We start from the raw sequence: 24556 nt of genomic DNA on the forward strand, positions 1-24556 counted from the left end.
GCCTCGAAAAAGCTACGTCGCCAATCCACTGTTTGTGCGCCACTGCCTCTGGCTCTCTAGTTTGGCAAAGGGGGTGGTGGTGTCTGGCATTTTCAGGGAGGTTTGTGATGCGCAGGTTTCAACCTTGCGGATCAGCTCGTCCACAACTGCATCATCCCGGAGTGTGGCTATTTGTTCTCTCAGCACACCTGTGCATTCCAGTGCACCCTGCACACTTGCCGTGGCACTCTGTAGGCTTGTGGCAACTGCTTCACAGGGCTCTAACAGGGCATGGCAGCATAAAAGACCGAAATATGTTCTCCCTTTTAAAGCCTGTTTGTAGAGTCCCTCAATCTTTGCTCTGCTGTCCCCCCTGACACACTTGTCATCCTTCAGCTCGTGCAGTGTAGTCAGGAGAGTTGGGTAAGCTGCAGTGACGCGTTTAATGGACATGTCACGGATACACCACCTTGTTGGGTAAATGCCTAAGATGTTGACAGCAACGTCATCACAGCCAAAAAAAGATTGGTAGAGCTGTTTTCGCTTTGATGACTCTCTTATCACAGATGAGACACCCTGAACAAAATTCAAAGTATCGGCCACAAGACTCACTTCTCGCGCGGCTTCATGGAGAATCAAATCCAGTGAGTGGTTGCTGCAATGCACATAAAGTGAGTGCGGGTTTAACTCTTTAAGCCGAGCTTAGCAGAATATAGCGAGCAGCTAATATGTCAGGGTGCCTGAAAAACACCCTGACATATTAGCTGCTCCATCAAAACAAAATCCTGCGATGCGTTCAATGGGGATGTTTAGTCTTAAAAAAAATATCCTTGATGCAACTGAAAAGAGTTTATCCAGTGCTGTCCCGGGCGTTATAAAACCCAAAAACACAGTGTGAGGCTCCAAGCTGCTTTCAACTTAACGTTAGCCTCATAGCATAATTGCCTAAGTCATTTTGTGTTTTTTCTTGTTTTCCAAAGACATTGAAATATGACTTCGGCAATTATGCTATGAGGCTAACGATATGTCAGACTGCAGGAGAACTGCTCAGTGGTGCTAATGTCAGTTGTACCGTCCGCTGTGAGGCCATAAAATCGGCAGTGCGATGAGCGGGCAACAATTTCCCTCTGGATAGCATGAGCAAACTTTTCAATTATTTCATTTTGTATAGTGTCCGACATCCAGTTGTCTCTTCCTTCTATCCACTTTCTTTCATCAGGGAGATCATAGGTGCGCTCCAGCATCAATTCATACAGTATTACTTCGCCTCCTGTCGCCCCTGAAGGCAATTCCCTTGCTCCCAAAGAATCGGGTGGTGGTGACCCATGTCCCCAATCATGTTTTCAACTCAACATTGAAATAAGTTACATATTGATTCTAAATTAGCAATTTTGAGTAGGCCTATTATCATGTACATGTACTTATTCTCTTTGGCATAAAATACAATTTATTGTGATAACAATTTTATAATGTGTAAAACCATTAAATCAGTTTATGTCCATCAAACTCCAGTCCACCTTGTCGATGCTCTGAGCTGTCGACACAATCTCATCACAGTTGTTGTTGGTGTGTCCTACGATGTGTATAGAGGCCGATCCTCGAAGCACATGGCCAGCCACAGGTGTCGCACATATACTGAGATGGTCCTCACTGCAGAACACGAAATCCAGGGGGAGGAGTTGGATCTCCCACCTTACATATACCTAAACCTACCCATCTCCGCCCCCTGATCCCTAACCCCACCCCTAATCCTACCCATCTCCACCCCCTGATCCCTAACCCCACCCCTAATCCTACCCATCTCCACCCCCTAACCCCACCCCTAATCCTACCCATCTCCGCCCCCTGATCCCTAACCCCACCCCTAATCCTACCCATCTCCGCCCCCTGATCCCTAACCCCACCCCTAATCCTACCCATCTTCACCCCCTGATCCCTAACCCCACCCTAATCGTACACATCTCCACCCCCTAACCCCACCCCTAATCCTACCCATCTCCGCCCCCTGATCCCTAACCCCACCCCTAATCCTACCCATCTCCGCCCCCTGATCCCTAACCCCACCCCTAATCCTACCCATCTCCACCCCCTGATCCCTAACCCCACCCTAATCGTACCCATCTCCACCCCTTAGATCTGGATCCAACTCCGCCCTCTGGATATCGTGTACTGCAATGAAGGTGCTACTGCATAAACTGGCTAGATGTTGTTATGTTTAAGGTATTGTGCTTTCAGCATCTTCATTTGTCTACTGCAATGGTTCTCTGACTGGACTCAAAGGAGTGTTTAACACGCACAGAAAAACTTTCCCTTCAGACCAGAATTTTTTCCACTAAGCAAAAAAAATGTTTTGCTTAATTGCTCTTCTTCAATGTAGAAATTAATCTGGAAAAAGGTTTTTGATAACTGTTTTTTTTTTTATTAGAGTTTTTTATGTCCACTACAATGGACACCACGACTGAAACAACATAAAAATCCACATATTTTAACCATACTTATGAACTAGAGTTTAAACAGTATGTGAAAAATAAGATTTAGTAAAGAACATTACTGTAACTAAGCAATGCAATAAGAATGTAGAAAAAGGGTAAGATAAGATGAAGTATCAAAAAACTTGTTTGATTTTATTTGTTGGTTGCAATGGTGTGTGTGTGTGTGCGTGTGTGTGTGTGCGTGTGTGTGTGTGCGTGCGTGTGCGTGCGTGCGTGCGTGTGCGCGTGTGTGTGGGTGTTATGTGTATTTTCTGGTATGATTGTGTGCATATAGCATCAAGGCATCAGTGTGTGAGTATGTGTGTTGCTCAGATTGAAGATTGTTGCCCGAAGATTGTGGGTTCGATTCTCAATACTGGCAGGAAAAGACTGAGTTGCCCTTGAGCAAGGCAAATAACCCCCAATCACTCCTGTGTGTTCACTACTCACTGCTCCTAATGTGTGTACACTAAATTGGACGTGTTAAATGCAGAGGACAAAGTATAGTATAGGTTCTAAGTATAGGTTACCATGCTTGGCTTTCACGTGACTTCATGTAATAATTAATAAACATTAATATTCATAAACCTTTAACTCTGTATTTTAATTTTGAACTGCTTGCACAAATTTCACATCCTGGCACACAACTAAGTTATGAGGTTCTTGCTGAAATCTATCAAGACCTGATGTCCTTGCGATGGACATTAAATAAAAAAATATCCTGTTTTCTACAGCTCTGAAAGATCTTCAAATTAACTTTGAATATTATCACTTGATACTAAGATTCAAATAGGTGCAAGTAAATGAGGCTACAATAAACATAAATTAGCATAAAAAGTGTTCTTAAAGGGGGTCGCACACCGAACGAGAAGCGCAGCGCCGCGCCGCGCCGCGCCATGTCTTTAAAATGTGAACACATTATTCTCTATGAGTGTACACACACCGGCGGCGCCATTCGGCGTCTGTCCGCGGCGCCCCTCTACGGCTCAGGACCTTGTTCAAAACCCTGACGCGCCACAGAGCGCCATTTACATAGTTGTATATTAAATTTACATTTATTTGTCTCAAATCGTCGTTAATGTACATACTGACTTCACCCTGTGCTGCAATATACATTTAGTTTTACATTCATTTACATAAATCAGCAGCTAGAATTAAAATTGCTTATGTTCGCGGATTTTCAGGTGATATTCTCAATTCATTCAGTTAACGGACGCTCTGAGGTAAAGTGTTCAGACTGCAGACTAAGCAACGATTGTATTTAATCATAGAGTACAATCACAACATAGTACAGACATTATCTTAATTCCATAATGTCCTTAAACATAACAATATTGCTGGCCATAAACTGAGAAAGTGCGCATCCGGTGTGTGATACCTCGAGTTGTCCTACACGCGACGCCGCGCTTCTCATCCGGTGTGCGACCCCCTTTACTCCTCTTTAAAGGGATAGTCCACCAAGGGCGGAGTCTATGCTAATATGGCAGAGTCCATCCGCAATTGTGGGCGGGGCCTGTTCAATGTGACATCACTGCTGACATTCTGAGACACTGATTATGATTTATGGGAATTAAAAAAAGAGTGAGTGGATTTTTTACCATTATATGGTGGTTGTGTACACACACAGCAGGCACACATTTATGTTTAAACATGTAAAAGTGAATTTTGCATAATAGGTCCCCTTTAATATTGGAAATTTGCAATGTAAAATATTAAAATAAGTTTAAAAATTGAAAAACCAGCTCTGAAAAAAATGATTTCATATTGTTGTTGAACCACAGAAGCACTTTGCAAAAGGACAAATATCTCCTGACTGAGATGGAATGTAAACGATATGTCTTTGTTTATGAGAGAAGTGTACATGAAGTGGTTGTTTTAAGAATAGCAGTTTTGTGATTTTGTCTTCTCCTGAGAAGCTGTGGAATGACACGATCTCGTTTTGTTTTAGTATATAGTTTTTGCGATGTGATCTGGCATTTACTGTAGGGTTGAACAGATTCCAGTGGCAGTCTGGTAGGTGTTTTTTTTGTATAGATGGTGTGCAAATGAGCTGCTATATTACACCATTTGTATAGGTGGTGTGTTGACAGTGTGTGTGTGTGTGTGTGTGTGTGTGTGTGTGTGTGTGTGTGTGTGTGTGTGTGTGTGTGTGTGTGTGTGTGTGTGTGTGTGTGTGTGTGTGTGTGTGTGTTCAGTACTCACTGCTGTGTGTGTGCACTTGGATGGGTCAAAAGCAGAGCACAAATTCAGAGTATATTGGACACCATATTTGGCTACCCGTCAAGTCACTTACGGAAGAAAGTTTGATGTGAATATTTTGGAGTTTACTCGGATGTTCTTACTGTGCATTCTCCTGAATTACTTGAGCTTTTGTGTTCCTGTGTATTTTAAAAACATTAATATAAATCAATCGTGTGATATAGCCAAAGACATAGTTTAACTGTACAGGAATTAATCAGTTATTACACAGAGCTTTTGTGATGTTTGTGTTCAGTGAATATAATGTGTCTTTAATGTTGTGAGTACAGTATATTTAGAGTGCTTCTTCAGATTACTTTAAATTATTTTTTACATTTATTTCTGCTTTTATTTGCATTTTTTTCAGTGTGTGTGTGTGTGGTTTTTCTATGGTTTACGATCATTTATATCAATACATCTGGTGGGTTGTGACCAAAAAGTCGTTTGCTTGCTAATACTATACAATATTTGTCCCAGTGTGCCATGTGTTTAAAACGCACTCCTGCTGTTTTTTTTTTTTTTTTTCAGTTTACATTTTTTATATTTTCCTATGCAGTCTGTGTTTAGAGTTCTCTGTGTAAAATAGATTAATTGAAGTTATAGAATCTGTCTCTATTCAAACTATTCTCACTTTTAATAAAACTAAAAAGTCCAGGTGGAGAACTTTACAAGTTTGAGATTGTTGTAGGCATGTTACTCCTCAACCCCTGAAACAGTAAGAGTTAAACAGAGTTAAACTTTTCAACACTCAAGTTCCAATATATGAGCAATTGGTCTATACTCTTTACCATCAACCACTCGTAAAAACAGATAAAAAAAATGGCTCATATATTGAAATGTCTCAGTGATGACAAAACAATGGCTTCTCACACTAAATCTTTTATTCTGAATGATGACACAGAATAAGTTTACAACAGACAACTCACCACTCAACACTTTCTAAAAAAGAGAAATGAACCCCTTAGGTTCTGTAGCATGAACGGCAAAGTAAGAACAATAGTAAGATTGTGACAAAACACTGCAAGTCGATCACAGTCGAAGCACTACTGACTGTCGCCATCATCCTCCTATCCAAATCCGGTACCAACATCAGACATCTTGACAAATGCCATGCATTAGGCCACACCAGTGACTAAAAAGATTTGGAGAGTGACCCTTCCTCTTGGGGACCTAAGCCCAAACTTGTTCCCCGGGCACAAAGTCATTGTCATCATTATGGATGTTATATGCCGTCTGCCATGGTCTCCTGTTGGTCATTGATTACTTGAATGACTACTTGTCTCATAACCGCCACAAGTAATCCATACTTGGATACCCCCCGGTATCTCTTGTTCAAGAGGAGCCCTAACACTAACTCCACCACCGTTCAAAGTTCCCAGCCAAATATGAAAACAGCCAGTGTGCAGTATTTGGACCCCTAGACCACTGTCCAATAGGACCACAGGACAAGAGGTAGGTGACGGTCCCAGTTACGCTGGTGTTCACTATTTAGGATAGCCAGCTGGTTGGACATAGTGTGGACAAAGCTGCTCCACTAGGCCATCGCTTTGTGGATGGGAGGGAAGGAGTGCATGCCTTAATTATTCCAAGGAGCCAACAGACTTCTCCAAAAACTGCCTTAAAATTGCGTCACTGTGAACTTCCTCTGGATCAGCATCTTGGCTGATCAGGTACCACATAGTGTGACCACTTAGTGAAGTAGACCATGTTGACTAAAACATAGAGGTTCCCAGCCTCTGAAATTGAAAGGGCCCCAGGATGTTGACTCGGGTGTTGGATGTTGGAGATGTTGAACTGCTCCATCGGAGCCCCCACAAGGTCCCGCTGCAGAGTGGCATGTAGTCACTTCATGGGACCTTTTCAGGCTGCATCGCTGCAATGATCATGGAGCTCCACATCCTGAAAACACCCTGCCCAATTAAACTGAATCCTTAGCCATTTCAAGGTCTTTCAATGTCTTTGCTAGCTACTTGCATCAGGGTAGGGCCGTCTCCTGTAGCTGCTGCAATTCATGTCATTCCAGGAGTGCCCAGTCATCATCTTCCTCAGCGACCTGCCGCACCATCTTGTCTATTGTTGCTTGCTCCCATTCCTTCAGCCTTTGGCAATAACAGCAGTGTCACCTCACACTGGCAACGGGTCATTTGGTCCCATGCTGTCCGACAGCCTAGTGCTGTACTTTGAAGGTGTAATCCTTAAGGACCTCCAGCCATCAGGCCACCTGACCCTCTGGGTTTCTTAACAGCCAGGTAGGTCAGTCTGTAGCCGGATCCTTCTTCTGTAAAGGTATGGCCTGGAAATGGTGGAGCACCAACAGCCCCCTGCAAGTGACACACCTCCCCTCAGCTTTATTGAAAGCCTGACTGTTGTACATGATAACGTGCCTCTATTGTCACCTGCATGGGATAGCTCTGCACCCACTTCCACATTGCTGACATCGGTGTCAACAATGAATGGATGCCCTGGGTCAGGATATGTAAGCACTGAAGCCCCAGTCAATGCCTCTCTAGGCTAAGGGAAGGCTTCTTCGCAGGCGTCAATCCAAAGGAAAGGTTGCTGGTTCGTCAGCTGGTGCAGCGGACTAGCGATTGTGGAGAAGTTTTGGATGGCGATCGGTATCTTGCTGCCAGCTCCAGGAACCTGTGCAGCTCTATAGTGTTCTTTGGCACAGAACATTTTCGTACCACTGTTACCTTCGCTGGTTCAGTGTCTACTGCGGCGCTCACCATATGTGCCAGAAAAGATGTTTTCTCACCGTAGCAGGGGACATTTCTTGGGCTTAAGGTGCAGACCGACTTGGCAGACGACGGGAAATACACCAGTTACTGTAATCTTACAGTGTCCTTACGGAAATTGAATTAGTTATTTACTATAATCACAGGACAATACTGTATTTTAAAATACAGTAATTTACCAGGTGCATTTATTAGTATAATACTGTAATTTGTCTACTAAATTAGATGATTGTATAAAATAATTCTGAATTTACAATACTCTTTATGCAGTATATTTTGGTATTTGTGAGATGTTAATTACTCTAAGCTGAATTTAGCTTGTCACCAGCGGGAGTGCCCTTGACATCCACCAGAGGGCTCTCCTCTCTTTTTCATTGCCATTCACACATGGACTACACTTCCCATAATCCATTGTCCGGACTCATCATGTGTAATTGCATGCAGCTGTGTCTCATTAGCTCTGCCTATATAAGTCTGGTTATCTCAGTCATTCATTGTGAAGTCTTGTGTGTGTCACTGCTGCATTTCTGATTTCTGTCTTTGTTTTCTCATGTTCATGGTTTTTGACTTTCTGCTCGGTTCCTTTGGATTTCTTTGTTTTGCCCCTGCCCTTGATTCTGTTATTGTTTAGACTGTTTGCCTGTGTTTTGTCCTTTGCTTGTTTTTTTTTTTGGATTATGTATTTGGATTACCCTTTAATGAACAACTGCATTTGGATCCTCAACCTCTGTGTCTCCGAGCAGTTTTATGATACAGCTATTATCTCACAAAACATTCAAAATAATTTGCAATATCTTGAAAAACTAGTCAAAAATTCAAATAGAACTTTCATATTTACATATACAATTACTGTAGAGCTCACTCACAAAGGCACAGGTGGCAAGAGTCCAAGAAAGATAATCTTTAACCCACAAACTGATGCAAATAATCACAGGAGAACACAATAGCACACCAACAGATACACAACTAACACCAGACAAAGAAAGAGGAGAATATAAGCATGAGCTTTTCTAATAAATTGAGTAACATGGTCATCATAAAAAAAAAAATCCAAAAGCCACAAAGACACTGAGATTATGTTAACACTTCACAATCAAGGCGACATGCTCAAACAGTGAATCTGCAAAACTACCAGAGATAGTTTTAATATAGATGATACTAATAGCCTAATAATATACAATAGATTTAGCATAAATAAAAAGCATATTAAAGTTCAAGTACTTCAAACTTTTAAAATCAAACTTCATTTGGTTGTGCAGAAGTAATAACCTAACCATATGATAAAAGGCATACTTTACAACGAATAGAGATGTTAAAAGTGTCGGCAAATCACATTGTAATACACATCTAGCTCATTCCGTTAACAGCGCGGAGCGCCATTAAAGTTACTGATGAACCCCTAATGTATAGTTTCTTTTTGAATCTTAAAAATAAAATAGCGTGATAATTGGACTAATATAGGCCTGTCCTATCATTTAATCGCTATAATATATATATATATATATATATATATATATATATATATATGCACTAATGCAGATAAATAATTAAATGCACGTCCATTAGCTTAAACACAAAAGTGCACTACATACGCATATCACACCACAGATAGTGTTGATTAAAGATTGTCGAAAACTCAAATCTCGCAACAACTCATAGATAAAGAATGCAATTCCAAAAAGTAATTGCAATGATCTCTGAGAGAGAGAAAAATAAGCTATTGTCTCCTTTTTGCTAAGTGTGACCAGCAGAGGGAGCCAATGTAACATTCAGTAGTAGGAATTTTGAAAACTTGTGCCTGTTAGGTTTTTTTGGAAAGTTATATTATTTCCTGAATTTGGATGATATTAGCTTACCACAAAGTATCTGACACACTTTACGAAACTACCGTGATATAAAGTGGTAGATAGGCTACCGTGATAGAATAAAGAGACTGCTGAAATGTGCTTGCTTAAATCTCTAAATCCACACTGCATATGATGAGCGTTTTTTAAAATAGATTGTCATGTGTCAGCTCCGAAACTTGTCCGTGGCTATTTAAATTAATTAAATTAATAATAACAACTTATATTATAGCCAGGAATCGACTATAGGCCTTTATAGGCCTACATGCATTTTGTATTGCCAAACTTCAACTGATATCCTGTCCTCAAGAAATGGAAAACGTCTCCGGTTACTTTCATAACCTCGGTTCCCTGAAAGGCAAGGAACGAGACATTACGGATGTCGTATATGGGAACTCCTCTCATCCTTCACTTCCGCTGAAATCTTATAGGCTAATGCCAGCAGAGCTGGCCAATTGATGCAAATATGCAAATACTGAACTTCGTAGCAGTAATAAGCAAGTGCAGCGTCAATTCCCTTCAGAATCGAACAAAAAACGCTAAATCAATAGCGAACACGGCGGCGAGCGTAATGTCTCGTTCCTTGCCTTTCAGGGAACCGAGGTTACGAAAGTAACCGGAGACGTTCCCTATCAAGGCTACGGAACTCGACATTACGGATGTCGTATATGGGAACTGTATAGAATCCCGCCGTGGCAGCAAACAACCACTGTCAACAGACCCAATACCAAAACCGCCCCTCCCCAGTATGCAAGCGTCTGATAGGCCAAGATTGACCAATAGCGAACCTCTAACCTCTGATTGGCCCAAGGGGACCAATCACAAGCTCACAAACACTGCCAGAATTTGCATATCCCGAGCAGTATAACCGGGGGAAGTTTGCACTGTCGAAAAACAGGGCAATAACAACAGTAAGAGAAGGTCAACGCATAGCGGTGACAACAGTACAAACACACAAATAGCACACAGAACAACTCATAAGCAAAGCGCAGAGCAGCTCTATCCAGTGCTGTGTGCGCAATCAACTCACCGAAAGCACTTGAGACGCTACAGAGGGTAAATCCAACTTGTAAAACCTGGCAAACGTGTTCTGAGAAGACCAGCCAGCCGCAAGACATAAATCCTGAATAGACATACCCTTATTCCAAGCCAACGAGGAGGCAATCGCTCTAGTCGAATGGGCCTTGTCGTTAAGGGGGCATTCCTGCCCCAGGCAATCATAAGCCAAAACAATAGCGTCCACAATCCAGTGAGCAACCCTCTGTTTAGAGACCCCCCGTCCCTTGTTGCACCCACCAAAGCACACAAACAGCTGGTCCGATTGTCGAAAAGCTGCCGAGCGAGAAATGTATTCCCTGAGCGCTCTGAATGGGCAAATAGCACTCTGAGCAACCGGATCCTGAGAGGTTGATGGCTCAGTGGACAGGGCAGGCAGAGAAACAATCTGCGCTCTGAACGGGGTATCGTGCAGCGTGTCCTGCCCGCTCAGCGACCCTGCAGCGGCCACACATGGAGGTTCCACAGCCCGGGGTTGGGATGCCAGATCATTCCGCTCGCCTGAGACAGAAGGTCCTTCCTGAGCGGAATCTCCCATGGCTGTCCTGCCAGTAACTCTACCAGATCCGCGAACCAGGGCTGATTCGGCCAGTTCGGGGCTACCAGAGTGACCGCCGCCTTCTCCTCCCAGATTTTGCACAACACCATGGGCAAAATTTTCACCGGAGGAAAAGCATAGAGGCGGACTCTCGGCCATCGCGCACATCTGACAATGCGCATTCTCGCTCGTCGCAAAGAGGTCGACCTCCGCTCTGCCGAAACGATTCCATATCAGCTGAACCGTCCCGGGGTGAAGCCTCCACTCCGCTTGGGGAATCCCGCTTCTCGAAAGCATATCCGCCCCGCGATTCAGAACGCCGGGGATGTGAGCCGCTCTCAGCGAGAGGAAAAATCGGTCCGCCCACAGCAGAAGGGATTCCGCCTGCCTGAAAAGGGCTCTGGAATGTACCCCGCCTTGGCGATTTATGTACGAGACCACGGAAGTGTTGTCGGTCCGAATCAACACATGCTGATGCTTCAGCCGAAACCGGAAGGCTTTTAGAGCTAGAGAGACCGCTTCTAGTTCCAAACGATTTATGTGCCATTCCATCTGCTTCCCTAACCACCGACCCGAGGTGGGCTTTCCCAAGCAGACGGCTCCCCATCCGGTGGACGAAGCGTCCGTCAGGACCTCCACGCGCCGCGTCACTATGCCCATAGGGACACCTGAGCTGAAGAGATCTGGATTCCTCCACGGGGCCAGGGCGCGGGCGCATCCGCGTCCCGATAGTTCAAGACGCGCATTCCGCTCGATCTGAGGGGTGAAAGTACCGCGTCCACGCATTTCGAAAACGTTCGGGGGGCTAGGGCTAGTCCAAACGGGAGCACTGTATATTGGTACACCGAATTTTCGAACGCAAACCTCAGGAATCGCTTGTGACGCTTTACTATCTGGATATGAAAGTAAGCGTCCTTTAAATCCACCGAAGAGAACCAATCCCCGGGGCGAATTTGCGCCAGGATTTGCTTCAGAGTAGTCATCCTGAAGGCGCGCTTGTGAAGCGCTCTGTTGACCGGTCTCAGATCCAGAATGGGGCGGAGACCCCCTCCTTTCTTCGGTACAACGAAGTAGCGGCTGTAGAATCTGTCCTCCCACTCTTTCGGGGGAACCGGTTCTATAGCCTTTTTTTCGAGCAAGCTGCACACTTCTTGCCTCAGCACGTGAGCGTTTTGGGGCAAAGTTAATGACTGAATTACGCCGCGGAAGCGGGGTGGTCTGCGTTTGAACTGAAGTGTGTATCCGCGCCGAATTATATTCAACACCCACGGCGAAATGCCCGGAATAGCTTCCCACGCTGCCTGAAAACGACTGAGTGTGGGCTGATCTAAACCTGCGGTCATCGCCGCTGCGGTCATCGCCGCTATGTGAGGGCTGGGAATATTTATTGACCGTGACTCTGCGCTGCTCAAAGGCAGGGCGGGTAACACAGTGTGTGGTGCAAGAGGAGATAAAAGCTCTGTTTGTGAAGTAGTGATCTGCTTTATTTTTGAACAAGAAACAACGTTGACAACATTCACAAAACAACTGCACGCGTCGCTCGCAGAACGCCGAGGGACCAAGTGCATTAGAGCGCGCCGCTTGGACGCGGGACCGACCTGGCGCTCTCTTCTCCTCTTGCCCGAGCGGTCAGGACGACTGCTTAGGCCTCGCAGGGGACGCGGTGGGCTTTCTGCGCGCGGTGGCGGCGGCGCCCTCCGAGGAATCACGTGGCTCATGGCTTTCCCTTTTTTTCTGCGTCTCGGAGTAACGCTCAGTGACTTTCTCCACGGCGTCTCCGAACAGGCCTCAGCAGCGTCTTCCTATCGGCCTCCTGTACGTCCAGGGTGACAGGGTGAGCCACAGGTGTCTGTGGAGGACCACCAGGAACCCCATCGAACGGCCAATTGCTTGGGCCGAACGCTTCGTGGCCAGGAGCGCGAGGTCTGTGGCCGAACGGAGATCTCGGATGGCGTCAGCGTCGATAGAGGCGGCGTCATCCAGAGACTTGAGTTGCTTAGCCTGCAGCACTTGGAGAACGGCCATGGCATGCAACGCAGAAACCGCCTCCCCCGCGGCACCGTAGGCCTTGTTCGCTTGGTGGGCCGTAAATCTGCAGGCTCGGGACGGCAGGCTGCGGTCCGAGCCCAGGGCGGGAGCTGACGGGCAGAGGTGCGCAGCGACGGTCTCCTCGACGGGGGGGATGCGGAGGTAGCCGTGGTCCCCCGCCTCGTCCACGGGGGCAAACATGGCTTGGGTGGAAGTGAGGGTGCGCGCCGATTGCGGGGCCACCCACGACTTCACCACGTGCTCATGCACGTCAGGAAAAAACGGTGTTCCTCTTTTCGAAGCGGCCTGACGGCGGCTCGATTGGAGGAACCACGTATCCAGTTTGCTCTTTGAAGGTTCGTCGGGAGCCTTCCACGACAGGTCCAGTTCCTCGACGGCCTTCGAGAGGATACGGAAGAGCTCATCCTGCAGGTCCGCCGGGGTCTCTTGCTCCACGGCCGTCCGCGATGCGGCCCGCTCCGCACCCCAGTCGTTCTGGGAGGCAGACAGAGACATGGAGTCGTCTTCCTCACTCGCCCCGAAGGAAACGAAGTCAGCGACCTCGCGAGGGGGCTGAAAGGTGGGGTCGGGAAAGCTCACCGGGGGACCTCGACTCCGCGGTTGGGAGGGGCTACCAGCGGCTCAGTGGCGGCGGTAGGCCCGATCCCCGCTGCTGCGCGAGCCTCTTCCCTCCTGGCTTTGAGAGCTCGAAGAGACATGTCTGCGCAGTGGTCGCAGGACCCTCCGTCCCTGAGGGCTGACTCGGCGTGGGCCAGCCTCATACACGCGACACAGAACAGGTGCGTGTCGGGGGGCAAGATGTGGCCCGAGCACAAGTTGCAGTTAGTTGCCATCGGATGCAGGAGACAGTGCAAGTATCTCGGCGCAACTTCAACGACGGCGAAATAATCCAGGGTCACCGAAGTCCCCTATGTCGGTCACCTACTCACCGACCAGGGTGTTAAACCTGATCCTGCCAAGACAGCTGCTGTCCGCCTGATCCCCCCCCCAAAGGAAAAGCACAGCCTCCAGAGGTTCCTAGGTATGACCAACTACCTGGCCAAGTTCATACCGGGTTACAGTGAGCTCACTGCACCCCTGCGTGAGCTCTTGTGTCAGGATGCAGACTGGTGCTGGCTGGAGCCCCACACGGCGGCATTCACCAAACTAAAAGAGGTCATCGCCAGCCCCCCGGTGCTGAAATACTTTGATGTTCACCAACCTGTGGTACTGTCAGCTGACGCCTCGCAGCATGGACTGGGTGCTGTCTGTCTCCAAAACAACAGGCCAGTGGCTTTTGCTTCAAGGGCCCTCACAGAGACTGAATCGCACTACGCTCAAATTGAAAAAGAGCTCCTGGCCCTTGTCTATGCCTGCACCAAATTCCATCATTACATATATGGACGGGCTGTGACCGTTGAAACTGACCATCAGCCCCTCATCACCATACTGAAAAAGCCACTACACACTGCCTCCGCACGCATCCAAAGGATGATGCTGCGCCTACAGCGCTATAACCTCAATGTCACCTACAAGAGAGGTAGGGAGCTCTACGTTGCTGACGCTCTTTCCTGTGCATATTTGCCCTCCACTGACCAGGCTGAGGAAATGGAGGACTACGAGGTCATGGTGGTGGACGTCCTCTCCTCGCTCAGGGTCGAGGAGCTGAAGCGTGAGACGCTGGCTGATCCTGTTTGCCGGCGTCTCTCAGAAGTTGTTACCGCTGGCTGGCCACCTACATTTAAGGAGGTGGCACGTGACCTGAGGCCATTCTACGCTATGAGAGAGGAGCTCACAACTGTCGATGGTTTGCTCCTCCGTGGTCAGCGATTCATCATTCCACACTCGCTGCAGCGCTACTATGTGCAGCAGCTGCACCAGGGCCACCCTGGTCTCGAAGCCATCAGGCGCAGGGCCAGGGAAACCATGTTCTGGCCCACCATCCACAATGACATTGAAAAAGAGGTCTCCAAGTGTGGCCCCTGCAATGCTCTCAAGCCACACCAACCCAAAGAGCCGCTCCAACCACACGTCGTCCCTGACCTACCGTGGTCCCTCACAGCAGCGGACGTGTTTGAGTGGGAGGGAAAAGAGCATCTGGTGCTTGTTGACTCCTACTCGGGGTGGTTCGAGATAGACCGGCTCCCTGGAACTACAAGTGCCACACTGATAACCAAGTTTAAACGCCACTTTGCCACTCACGGAGTGCCACAGCAGCTCATGACAGACAATGCCGCCTACTTCACAAGTAGAGAGTTCCAGGAGTTTTCTTGCAAGTGGGATTTCTGCCATGTCACCAGCAGTCCCCAGTACCCTCAGTCAAATGGACTTGCTGAGAGGGCTGTGCGCTCTGCAAAGCACCTGCTGGAGAAATGTGCACGAGACGGAACAGACATAGATGCAGCCCTCCTCAGCCTGCGTAACACACCCAGAGAGGGACTGCCGTCACCAGCTCAGCGCCTGCTTTCCCGGCGCACCAGGGCCTTGATTCCCATGACCAAGGCCATGTATTCACCTAAAGTGGAGGTACATGTTCAGACGGCCCTGACACACGCGAGACAGAGAAGAAAAGCCTACTATGACAAATCTGCTAGGCCGCTGACTCCACTGCGACCTGGGCAGACTGTGAGAATGCAGACACAGAGAGGCTACGACAGACTGGCGACAGTGATAGGAACGGCACCGCAACCCAACAGTTACCAGGTCAAGGCTGGAGGTGCCACATATGTCAGGAACAGACGCCACCTACTCCAAACGCCTGAAACCTACGCCTCTGCCCCCTCAGCAGAGGACCCGCCTGCTGCCACTGAAATCGCACCTCCCCCAAGTCCACGACATGTTGCTGTAGAACCAGAAATGGCACAGAGTCAACGGCCTCTGACTGTTACTCGCTCAGGGAGAGTATCAAAACCCAGCTTTCTCTACGATGACTTTATCACAGACCAGCTCTGTGACATGCAGGCGCATTAACATTTCACCTATATTACAGCCTTTTCAGGTGGACTGTGGAGTGTGGACACTGTTTGTTTTGTTGGTTCTGTTATTTTTTTTTTTCTCTTTTCTTTTCTCTCCTTCCTCTGTGAAAAAAAATAAAAATAATATATATATATATATAAATGCAGGATAGGAAGGAAATGTGAAGTTGAATATAGTGCTGGATGCCCTGTGCATACGTTTCACATGTGTTACCCATATGTTTATACCACAGTTTATTGAAGTTTCTCTCTGTGCAAGTTTGTGCCTTTGTTCGCTATGTGTCACTACGCACTTTCCTTAGGGAGACACTTAACTTACGAAGGGGGATGTAGACCGTGTTGACAGTTGCCATGGTTACGGCTATGACGGGTTCACGTCAGGGGGCGGGGGAATGCAAGTTGGACGTTACCAGAGTCGGTGTTGTGTATAAGCTGTGTGTGCTAAGCTTCAATAAAGGCTAGTGTTCTCAACACGGAGATTGTTATTTAACACACGCACATCTACAGGCTTCTTTTTTTGGCTGCGTTAAAAAATCATGGGTCGCTGGTTGCAGTGTTTTAAGCTTATTTAAAAAAAATGTGGTTGCTTGTTATGATAAGCAACTTTGTTTTTTATTTACATTTATGGTTGCTGTTTTCTCCAATGCATTGATTGGCCCTGTCCCAAATGGCACCCGAAGCACTCGCGGTCTTCTACGAGTCCGTAACACTTTCGTGACGTAACGCCGCTTTGACTGTCGGGAAGAAGTCCGCAGTGGAGCTGTTTTTTCTACTGGTTATTTCCCGCGGCTGGTTATACTGTTTAATAATGTAAATCTGCTTTAAAACAATCTGTATTATTAAAAGCTATTAAAAGGACTTTTTTGGCTGCTGCATGCTAAAGTTGCCAACTCTCGTGAGTCAAATAAGCAACCGTAGTCCAACAAGCCTCCAAAATAATATATATTATATTATTTATTATCATCGATATTATTTATTATCAATAAATGAGCCTGCAACATATTCAATTGAAACCACTCAGAGTTTGAAAAGCAAAAATAGATTTATTTGACTAAAATCATCAAATTGCAACAAAGCAAGAGCTGTACACTTCCATCTTTATTACAGGCTAATAACAATTAAAAAAAACAAGTAGGCTACTACTAACATTTGGTATGGTTTGAATTTATTTTATTATGAAAATGTGGCTATATTACAGCACTCCCTTAGTGCTTGTCTTTTTCACGGTTTGCAGTGTGTGTGTGTGTTCACTACTGCTCCTAATGTGTGCACAAACGTTGTAGGCTATGGGATCAATTCAGCGGACACATTCGGGGTTAGCCTACTATAATTGGACTTCACGTCACTTTCTCCTTTCCATTTCCAAACCTCCAAAACAGATCACAGCTGATCGGTAAATTGTGCGTACAGCTTTGTTACAATTTGATGATTTTGGTTAAATAAATTTGTTTTTGCTTTTCAAAATCTGAGTGGTTTCAGTTATGTTGCAGGCTCATTTATTGTTAATAAATAATATTGATGATAATAATATAATATAGGGGTTGTTTTTGAAGACTCGGGAGAGTTGGCAACTGACACGCGCACGCGGCACCCAAATAAGTCCACTACTAGGGCGAGAGTGGAAGTGTAGCCTACGGCCCTGTCCCAAATGAGCACTCGCGGACTCCCAACGAGTCCGCACTTTCGTGATGTCACGCCGCTTTGACTGTCGGAAAGCTTCAGTGCAGGCTCGGTAAAAGTCATCATCGACGGCATAGGGGGCGCTCGCCAGCACCCTTATAAAACCTAAAATGACGAATGGGATACACTAACGGTCTCATGGACTAGGGCCAGGGGAATGGAGTGGAACGCAGCCATAAAGAAAGAAACATTTGGAAAACAGGAAGTAGGAGAATCGTGAAGACGCGACACAAACCGCAGATCTGCCGCTACCATGACACTGAGGTATGTTTGTGAGTTGACAAGTAAACACATATCACGTGTGACCACGTGAACGTTTAAGTTTTAAACTGATAGGTGTATTTGAAGCGCGGCCTCACCGATTGGCGAGATTTCTAGATTTCCGCTGGCAGTCGATCATGATCATGTCACTTTTTATAGGCTAGCGCTTTTAATAATACAGATTGTTTTAAAGCAGATTTACATGATTAAACAGTATGCCGCAGTTCCTCTGTAAGGGCAGGAGGGGCGTAAGCTCCACCAAAATATTCACCGAAAACACAGACCTATAACTATCAACAATGAATTGTAATGTGTTCATATTGAATAGTGATGTTACAGACACTGAAGCTTCAAAGTGTGTATATCGAGTAGCCTAGGCTACACTGCGCAGTTCTCATGAAGGCCCGTGCCGGAGCGCGTATATTGTTTCAGACATTGTTTCGTGATCAACGAAATACGAAACCTTTCTTTCCAGTCGCGTGAATGCTTCACTTTGCGTGTCGGATAAATGTCCACTACCAGAGATTAGGCTCGTTTGGTACATGTAGGCGAGACTAGGCGGCTGCAGTGAGGGGAGGAGTGGGTAAAAGTGCAGGCAAGACGGTCAGTTCTATTGGTGCGTTCAAGTCATCTCGTAAAGATCCTAATACGAGTTGAGCGCACATGAACGCCATCACAATGTCGTACGAGTGGGAAGCTCGGGATTTTCTTTAAGACCCGATCTTTACGAGTTGTGTGCGTGTCACTAAGAAACAACATGGCAGAATACCACAATACTTAAAATAGGTTTGTATCATGTAGTGTGTCATATCATGTACTTCATGTAATGAGATTCGTGTGAAACTCCAAAAAGCCGTTCTTCTCTGCTCTGAAACAGAGGTGTACGTTACACTTTTTGCACATCACTTTGGGTGTTCCTGCCTGCATCTTCCCTTCTTGTCACAGATTATTTGCCAGTGTGAGGCATTGTCCAAGACATCCTTCAAAAGTACCCCTTATTGCACAACTTTGCCCTGAGGCAACAAAAAGAATAACTGAATTTCTGAACATGCAAAATACAAAAAAAAACTTCATAAAACTTGCCTAAAGGCTTCTCTACACCTTCATACACACACACACACACACACACACACACACACACACACACACACACACACACACACACACACACACACACTATTGGACTGTTCTTTGAACTGTTCAACCCTTCTAATTAGTTGCAATCATTTAAAGAAACCTGTACTGAACACAGGGCTTAAGAAAACTTTCCGTTTAGAGGGTTATTGTTTTTGGTTTGCCGGGAAATCTTTTAAATTTTGCTTTACAGAAATAGGACACTATTTTTAGGTTTGCAGAATGTTCCCCTAACTTTCAGCTAAAGTTCTCCTAATGTTTTTACTCTGATATCACCCGGGCGTGTTGTATGTCAGTAATCGTCCAGAACTTCCCTTACACTATACACAAATCCGGCGAAACACGAAAGTAAAGCAGCGCCGCCATTACTGCGGGCCTTGCTGCTAAGGAAGTATAGCGTTGGTCCCGTCGGCGCCTGTAGCAGATGTTAGCTGTACGAAATGTTATTTCTATGTAGTTTTTTTAGTACGTATGCTGTCCTGCCGGGAAGAGCGTGTTGTGTGGTTGGCTGTTTTAACAACAAATAAAACCGTTTGTGAAATTCACAAACCTTTGTTGCGCATTGACTGCCCATGTTTATGGCCATACGGTATACACAAGTTCCTGGCGCGGGCGGTAAGCACTCACTCTGTGTGTGAATTCTCTATGCTGGCAAATCTTCTAATTATAACAAACAAAGTGTATATATTATGAAAGATTCATTGTGCAGTCAGCTTCATTGATAATAATAGAGATGTGTGAGTTCGCGATGAACTGATGTCAGCTTTTTAGGAATTATTAAGGGAGCGCACTTGCGCGCATTCAGACATACCAGACCATGCACGCAGTAGCCTGCTTGCTTTTATAACAGTGTGGTTTGTGTGTTAATGCTTTAATAACAAATAAGTTATCAGAGTATATACGCTGATGTGTATGGTGGCGACACGTAGGCTAACTTGAAACTATTTGGAGGTACAGAAAAAAAGTCTATTTGCGGCGGGAGAAAGTAACATAGAAAGTAGTTGCAGGGCTCTCAAGTGTCACGCATTGAGCGTGACAGTCACTCATTTCGGTCTTTTGTCACGCTCTCCCGCCACACATTGTATTTCTCACGCTGAAAAACTATTTATAATATGTAATATGCTGCAGCACCCAACATTTCTCTGGCCGCGCCGCTCTCACTATGGAACTGGCAGGAATCAAGCGCGTCTCGAAGTTCATGCAGTTGTGTCCTCATGTAGGCAAATAAACAGCTCGAGCGTCACACATGCTTCAGCGCGCGCGCGTGTGTGTGTGTTAAATGAAACTGCGCGTCAACGGCACCATTCATTCACACAGAACACGTAGGATTCGTATTTAAATAGTATTATTACAAAACAATAGGGGAAACACTGAGTTATTTGCAACTTGTGAAGCTTGTGAACATATTAGCAACACAGCTAGTAATGACAGCGTTCGGTTTTATTGTTGTCATCAATTAATACACGTCTTAATTACATTACATTTGGCTGACGCATTTTTACATTAATACAGTGTTGTCAATAAATTAGCTTTATCTGTAAGCTTTCATTGAAATGTCATTAGAGGGCACCGGCAAGTGTCACACCGTCACCCTTAGCAGGCCCGCAGTAATGGCGGCAGGCAAGATGGCGGCGCCCATAGAGTTCGCGGCGGATTTGTGTATATAGAGAAAGTGAAGATGTCATGCCTTGTTGCATGCTGGGACAGCAGTGCCCTCATGTGAGGATCACTCGCTGACAGATACTGAAATTGATACCAATACAAGTTATGTTTTGTTTTGTTCGCATAAATTGTTGAAATCTTGAGGGGAGAATAATAATATGGAGAAGGGATGAGAAATAGAGAAGGGACCATACCCAGCTAAAACGAAATATCAAAGCTAAGCAACAGTTGGACAGTTAAGACTATAAACAACATGGATCCATTTGACTTGGCATCCAAAACACTGGATTACAGACTCTGAAGCACTACATCTACTCGCATACCCAGACATTGTGAACTATTTCTTTTCTTTTTTTTCTTTTTTGGCTTATGTGCATACACTTTGCATGAGTTTAAATGTTAAAAAGAAGAGTTTTGCCACAAGCCAGCAAACTGTGAAAGCATAGTAATACTCACAAAGGTAAAATGTCACCCCCTTTTGGCCAAATTATTAAACCAAACAACAACAAAAACACTCAGCTATGTGATCTTGGACCTAAAAGCATAGGTTAAAAAACTTAGGTTTTTCTACTTGCAGTTTTGTTTGACTGTTTCAACGTGACACACCATGACACTGAGTTGAAATACATTCTAGTGACGTCATGACGCAATGGAGTAAAATAACCACTGAATCATTTAGTGAACTGATTCGTTGAAACAAACAAACTGTTCGTGGAAATTAATCAGGCTTTTTAATAACTATTGGCAACTGGAAAGTGAGGAGAATGAATGATTATGAGTAAATTAATGAATGAGTAAATTATCACACATCTTTACTTTGTATTTAAAGTAGTGCATCATTTACTTGTGCTATGAATTAAAAGCCCTTTTCTCCCTCTCTTTCTCTCACTCACTCAAACACACATAGCCTACACAGAGAAAAAGAGGGAATCCACATAGGCCTATGTATCATGTCTAGTACAGATACAGAAGTATGATTGCAGAATGATTGCTTAAGAAGTTTAGTATGTCAGTTATCTATCTGTACATTATTGTTGAAACAAGATGGAGCTGGTCTTGGGCAGTAAACCCTGAAAATGGTGTGTGTGTGGGCGTGTGTGGGTGTGTGTGTGAGATATTATCTGCACTACAAGGAAGATGTATGGCTTTGAAATCATGCACTCCTCTGGACACAATTGACATTACCTGTGTTTCTATTTACCTATTTTTATGCACATTTTTGGAGATTGCATAATCGCTGGATGGAAACAAGAATTTCTAAAAATGCACATAAAAACGTATGTTCAATTGACGTAGATAAAAAAAAAAGGTTAGGACAAACTACAATGAAAAAGCATTTACTGAATAAATCCTTCATTTCGAAACTAACTGATTTGCCTCAAGAGAGGATCTGATTGTTTAACTGGACTAACCAGTGGATCAATTTCATTTGCACAGCATCTCAAATGTTGGTTTGATCATTCTGAAAAACCTGAGCCAAAATCTATCATTACAATGGTTGGGTGTAATGACATCCCTCCCTTTCAACAGATAAATTCCTCCGGACTCAAGATAACATGACAATGACAGTGTTTATTGCATTTTGTCTTTAATTTAAGATGTATGAAAAAAGAGCCACTGTGGCTTCCCCAATTGCAGCTACTTCCATTTTTATTACAGATATTTTGCACCAATTTTTCTCTCAATTTTGTTCTCTTGAAAATCTGGAATGAAAATAGTGCCTTATTTGCAAAGGTTTTATTCAAAATGCGCTAAATTGGAATAAGTTAAATTCGCAACTTTGGATTGAAACGGTTAATGAAATGTTTGTCTGAAACAGAAGTCTTGTCTTGAGGAGTAATATTCTTAGTTAAAGTGCCCCATTATGCTATTTTAAAGGCTCCAAATGTTGTTTTGGAGTCTCCTACAACAGGTTTACATGCATCAAAGGCCAATTTTTTTTTTCATTTTCTCATAATATACATTGCACATCACCACATTTTTCAACTTCTCAAACGACTTGTCTGATGAATCAATCTCTCAAACATCCCTCCTTTCCGAGAGCTTACTCTGCTCTGATTGGCCAGACAGCTCAGTCTGTTGTGATTGGTCTACCGCGTACAGCGCGTGTCAAACAAAAACGCCCATTGCATAACTAAACTTAAGCTTCGTCTGGAGGCTTCCCACAGCTCAGCAATTGTAAACACTCTAAAGACAGCAACGATGATGTCGATTTTACCATATCAATGCGAGTCCAATGATGAAACATTGGAAGAACTAGTTATTTAACCCAAACCTCCATCACAAAGATGACTCGAGCAGGACGTTTCTCAGTGATACGCTACTCAGTTTGAGGTACATTATGAGGTGTTGCAGCTGTTATTCCTCACCATCAGCACTAACAAGAGTATGTCTATCAACAAACCCGTGTATATTTCTAATTTATTGCGGTGCATATGCGGGAACTGTATAAATAACGGTGCATATGTTCGCCCAGCAATAACTGATGTAACATAAATGTTGGTAAAACAAATCTTGCTTCATCCTTCATCTTTACTCAAAGTGGTGAAAAAGACAGATAATCTGCATTAATAGACAGTTTTAGGTAATAGTGGCCCACAACTGATTCACTGAAGTATTTCAGGTAGACAGTAATAAAACGAGTTAGCCGGAAACTTATACAATATAAAACACAAAACTACGTATTTTGAACACCCGGTAGAAAGTATATACATCAATAATTATTCATACTTCCAGGTTGTGAGTCTGAGGAACAAGCTGGTCCAACTAAACTGGGGACTGACCCATCTGTCAAGAGCAAGTGAAACCTGTGTTGAACTCTGAGATTTGAGAAGCAGTCGTCAGTAAAATGACGTTTAATGGCTGGTCTAGTTGTTCGCGGACAACGTACAACATAGGCGGGCATTATGCAAATGCAAATCTTCTAGTGACGTAGGGATTTGGGATTCAAAACAAACGACTCGTATTGGTGGTTCAGAGTTGATTCTTTCTTTTGGGAGATAATAACTTTATTTATCGTGCACTTTTTACTTTACAACTTTGCAGAACGTTTGCATTCCCAAACAGCTATATTACACACTGCATGTAAGGGAATATTTGAGAAAGCATAATAGTAATGGATAGGCACAAGAATCATAGATGGCACAACCAGCCTTTGTTTATCAAATATTAACTTTGCTTTCTCTCATTTGTGCAGATGCTGCTTCATAGTATTACTTCTACATCTGACAGGCAAAGGTTAGTATTCACAGACCTCAGTTAAGATATTTGGTATCTATTGATGTATTTTATGTTTGGTGCAGTTTTTGTTGTTGTTTGCTTTCTAATGTAAATTACTCTTTTCCTCAGTGTCTCTGCAGGACTCTGCAAACACATTTGAGTGTGTTGTTGGAGACTCCGTCACCTTGCCGTGCTTGTATGAGAATAAACAAAGTAATGTATTTTGGCGACACAATGTAAGCAGGAACGTGTTAAATATTATAGATGGCCATATCTCACTAGAAGACCAGGACACAATATTCCAGAATCGAACGGAAAGTTTCTCTTCAGGTTATGTAAATGGAGACTATTCAATTACGCTGAAAAATGTGGAGTTAATTCATGCAGGAGACTACACTTGTTTTATTCAAGAATCAAACAAGAAAAAGAAGCTACAGCTCTTTGTCAAAGGTACATGGAATCATTGTTTGGGAAATGACAGCGTTTTAAATGTCCATTTTATCTCTATTCAACTCTAATGAATTTACAGAACTGCTTCTCTCTACATTATTTTGTTTTTCTTACAGAAAAGCCTGCAGAACCAGCTCAGAAACAAAGAAACTCGTCCATGGAAACACAATCACAGAAGATTATGACTTTCCTAACTGCTCTATTGGGACTTACTCTGCACTTCATCTGAGTTTTGCTTCAAGTGGCTGTTACATTTTGTAATGGCTTTCCAATGCCGTTGCCGTTG

General features: G+C 44.5%; 1 protein-coding gene across 1 annotated transcript in view; it reads left to right on the forward strand.

Annotated features, from left to right (window-relative positions):
• Positions 1-24527, forward strand: part of LOC130094584 (uncharacterized) — a 45660-nt gene extending 21133 nt beyond the window's left edge. The window contains exons 5-7 of the mRNA XM_056260924.1: positions 23798-23838; positions 23950-24270; positions 24387-24527. Coding sequence (XP_056116899.1) covers positions 23798-23838; positions 23950-24270; positions 24387-24499 — 475 coding nt within the window. The 3' untranslated portion in view covers positions 24500-24527. The remainder of the gene's footprint in view (positions 1-23797; positions 23839-23949; positions 24271-24386) is intronic.
• The last annotated feature ends 29 nt before the right edge of the window (positions 24528-24556 follow it).

This window comes from Rhinichthys klamathensis, unplaced genomic scaffold (assembly GCF_029890125.1).
Source record: "Rhinichthys klamathensis goyatoka isolate OS25496 unplaced genomic scaffold, OSU_Roscu_1.1 h1tg000009l_1, whole genome shotgun sequence".
Lineage (NCBI taxonomy): Eukaryota > Metazoa > Chordata > Actinopteri > Cypriniformes > Leuciscidae > Rhinichthys > Rhinichthys klamathensis.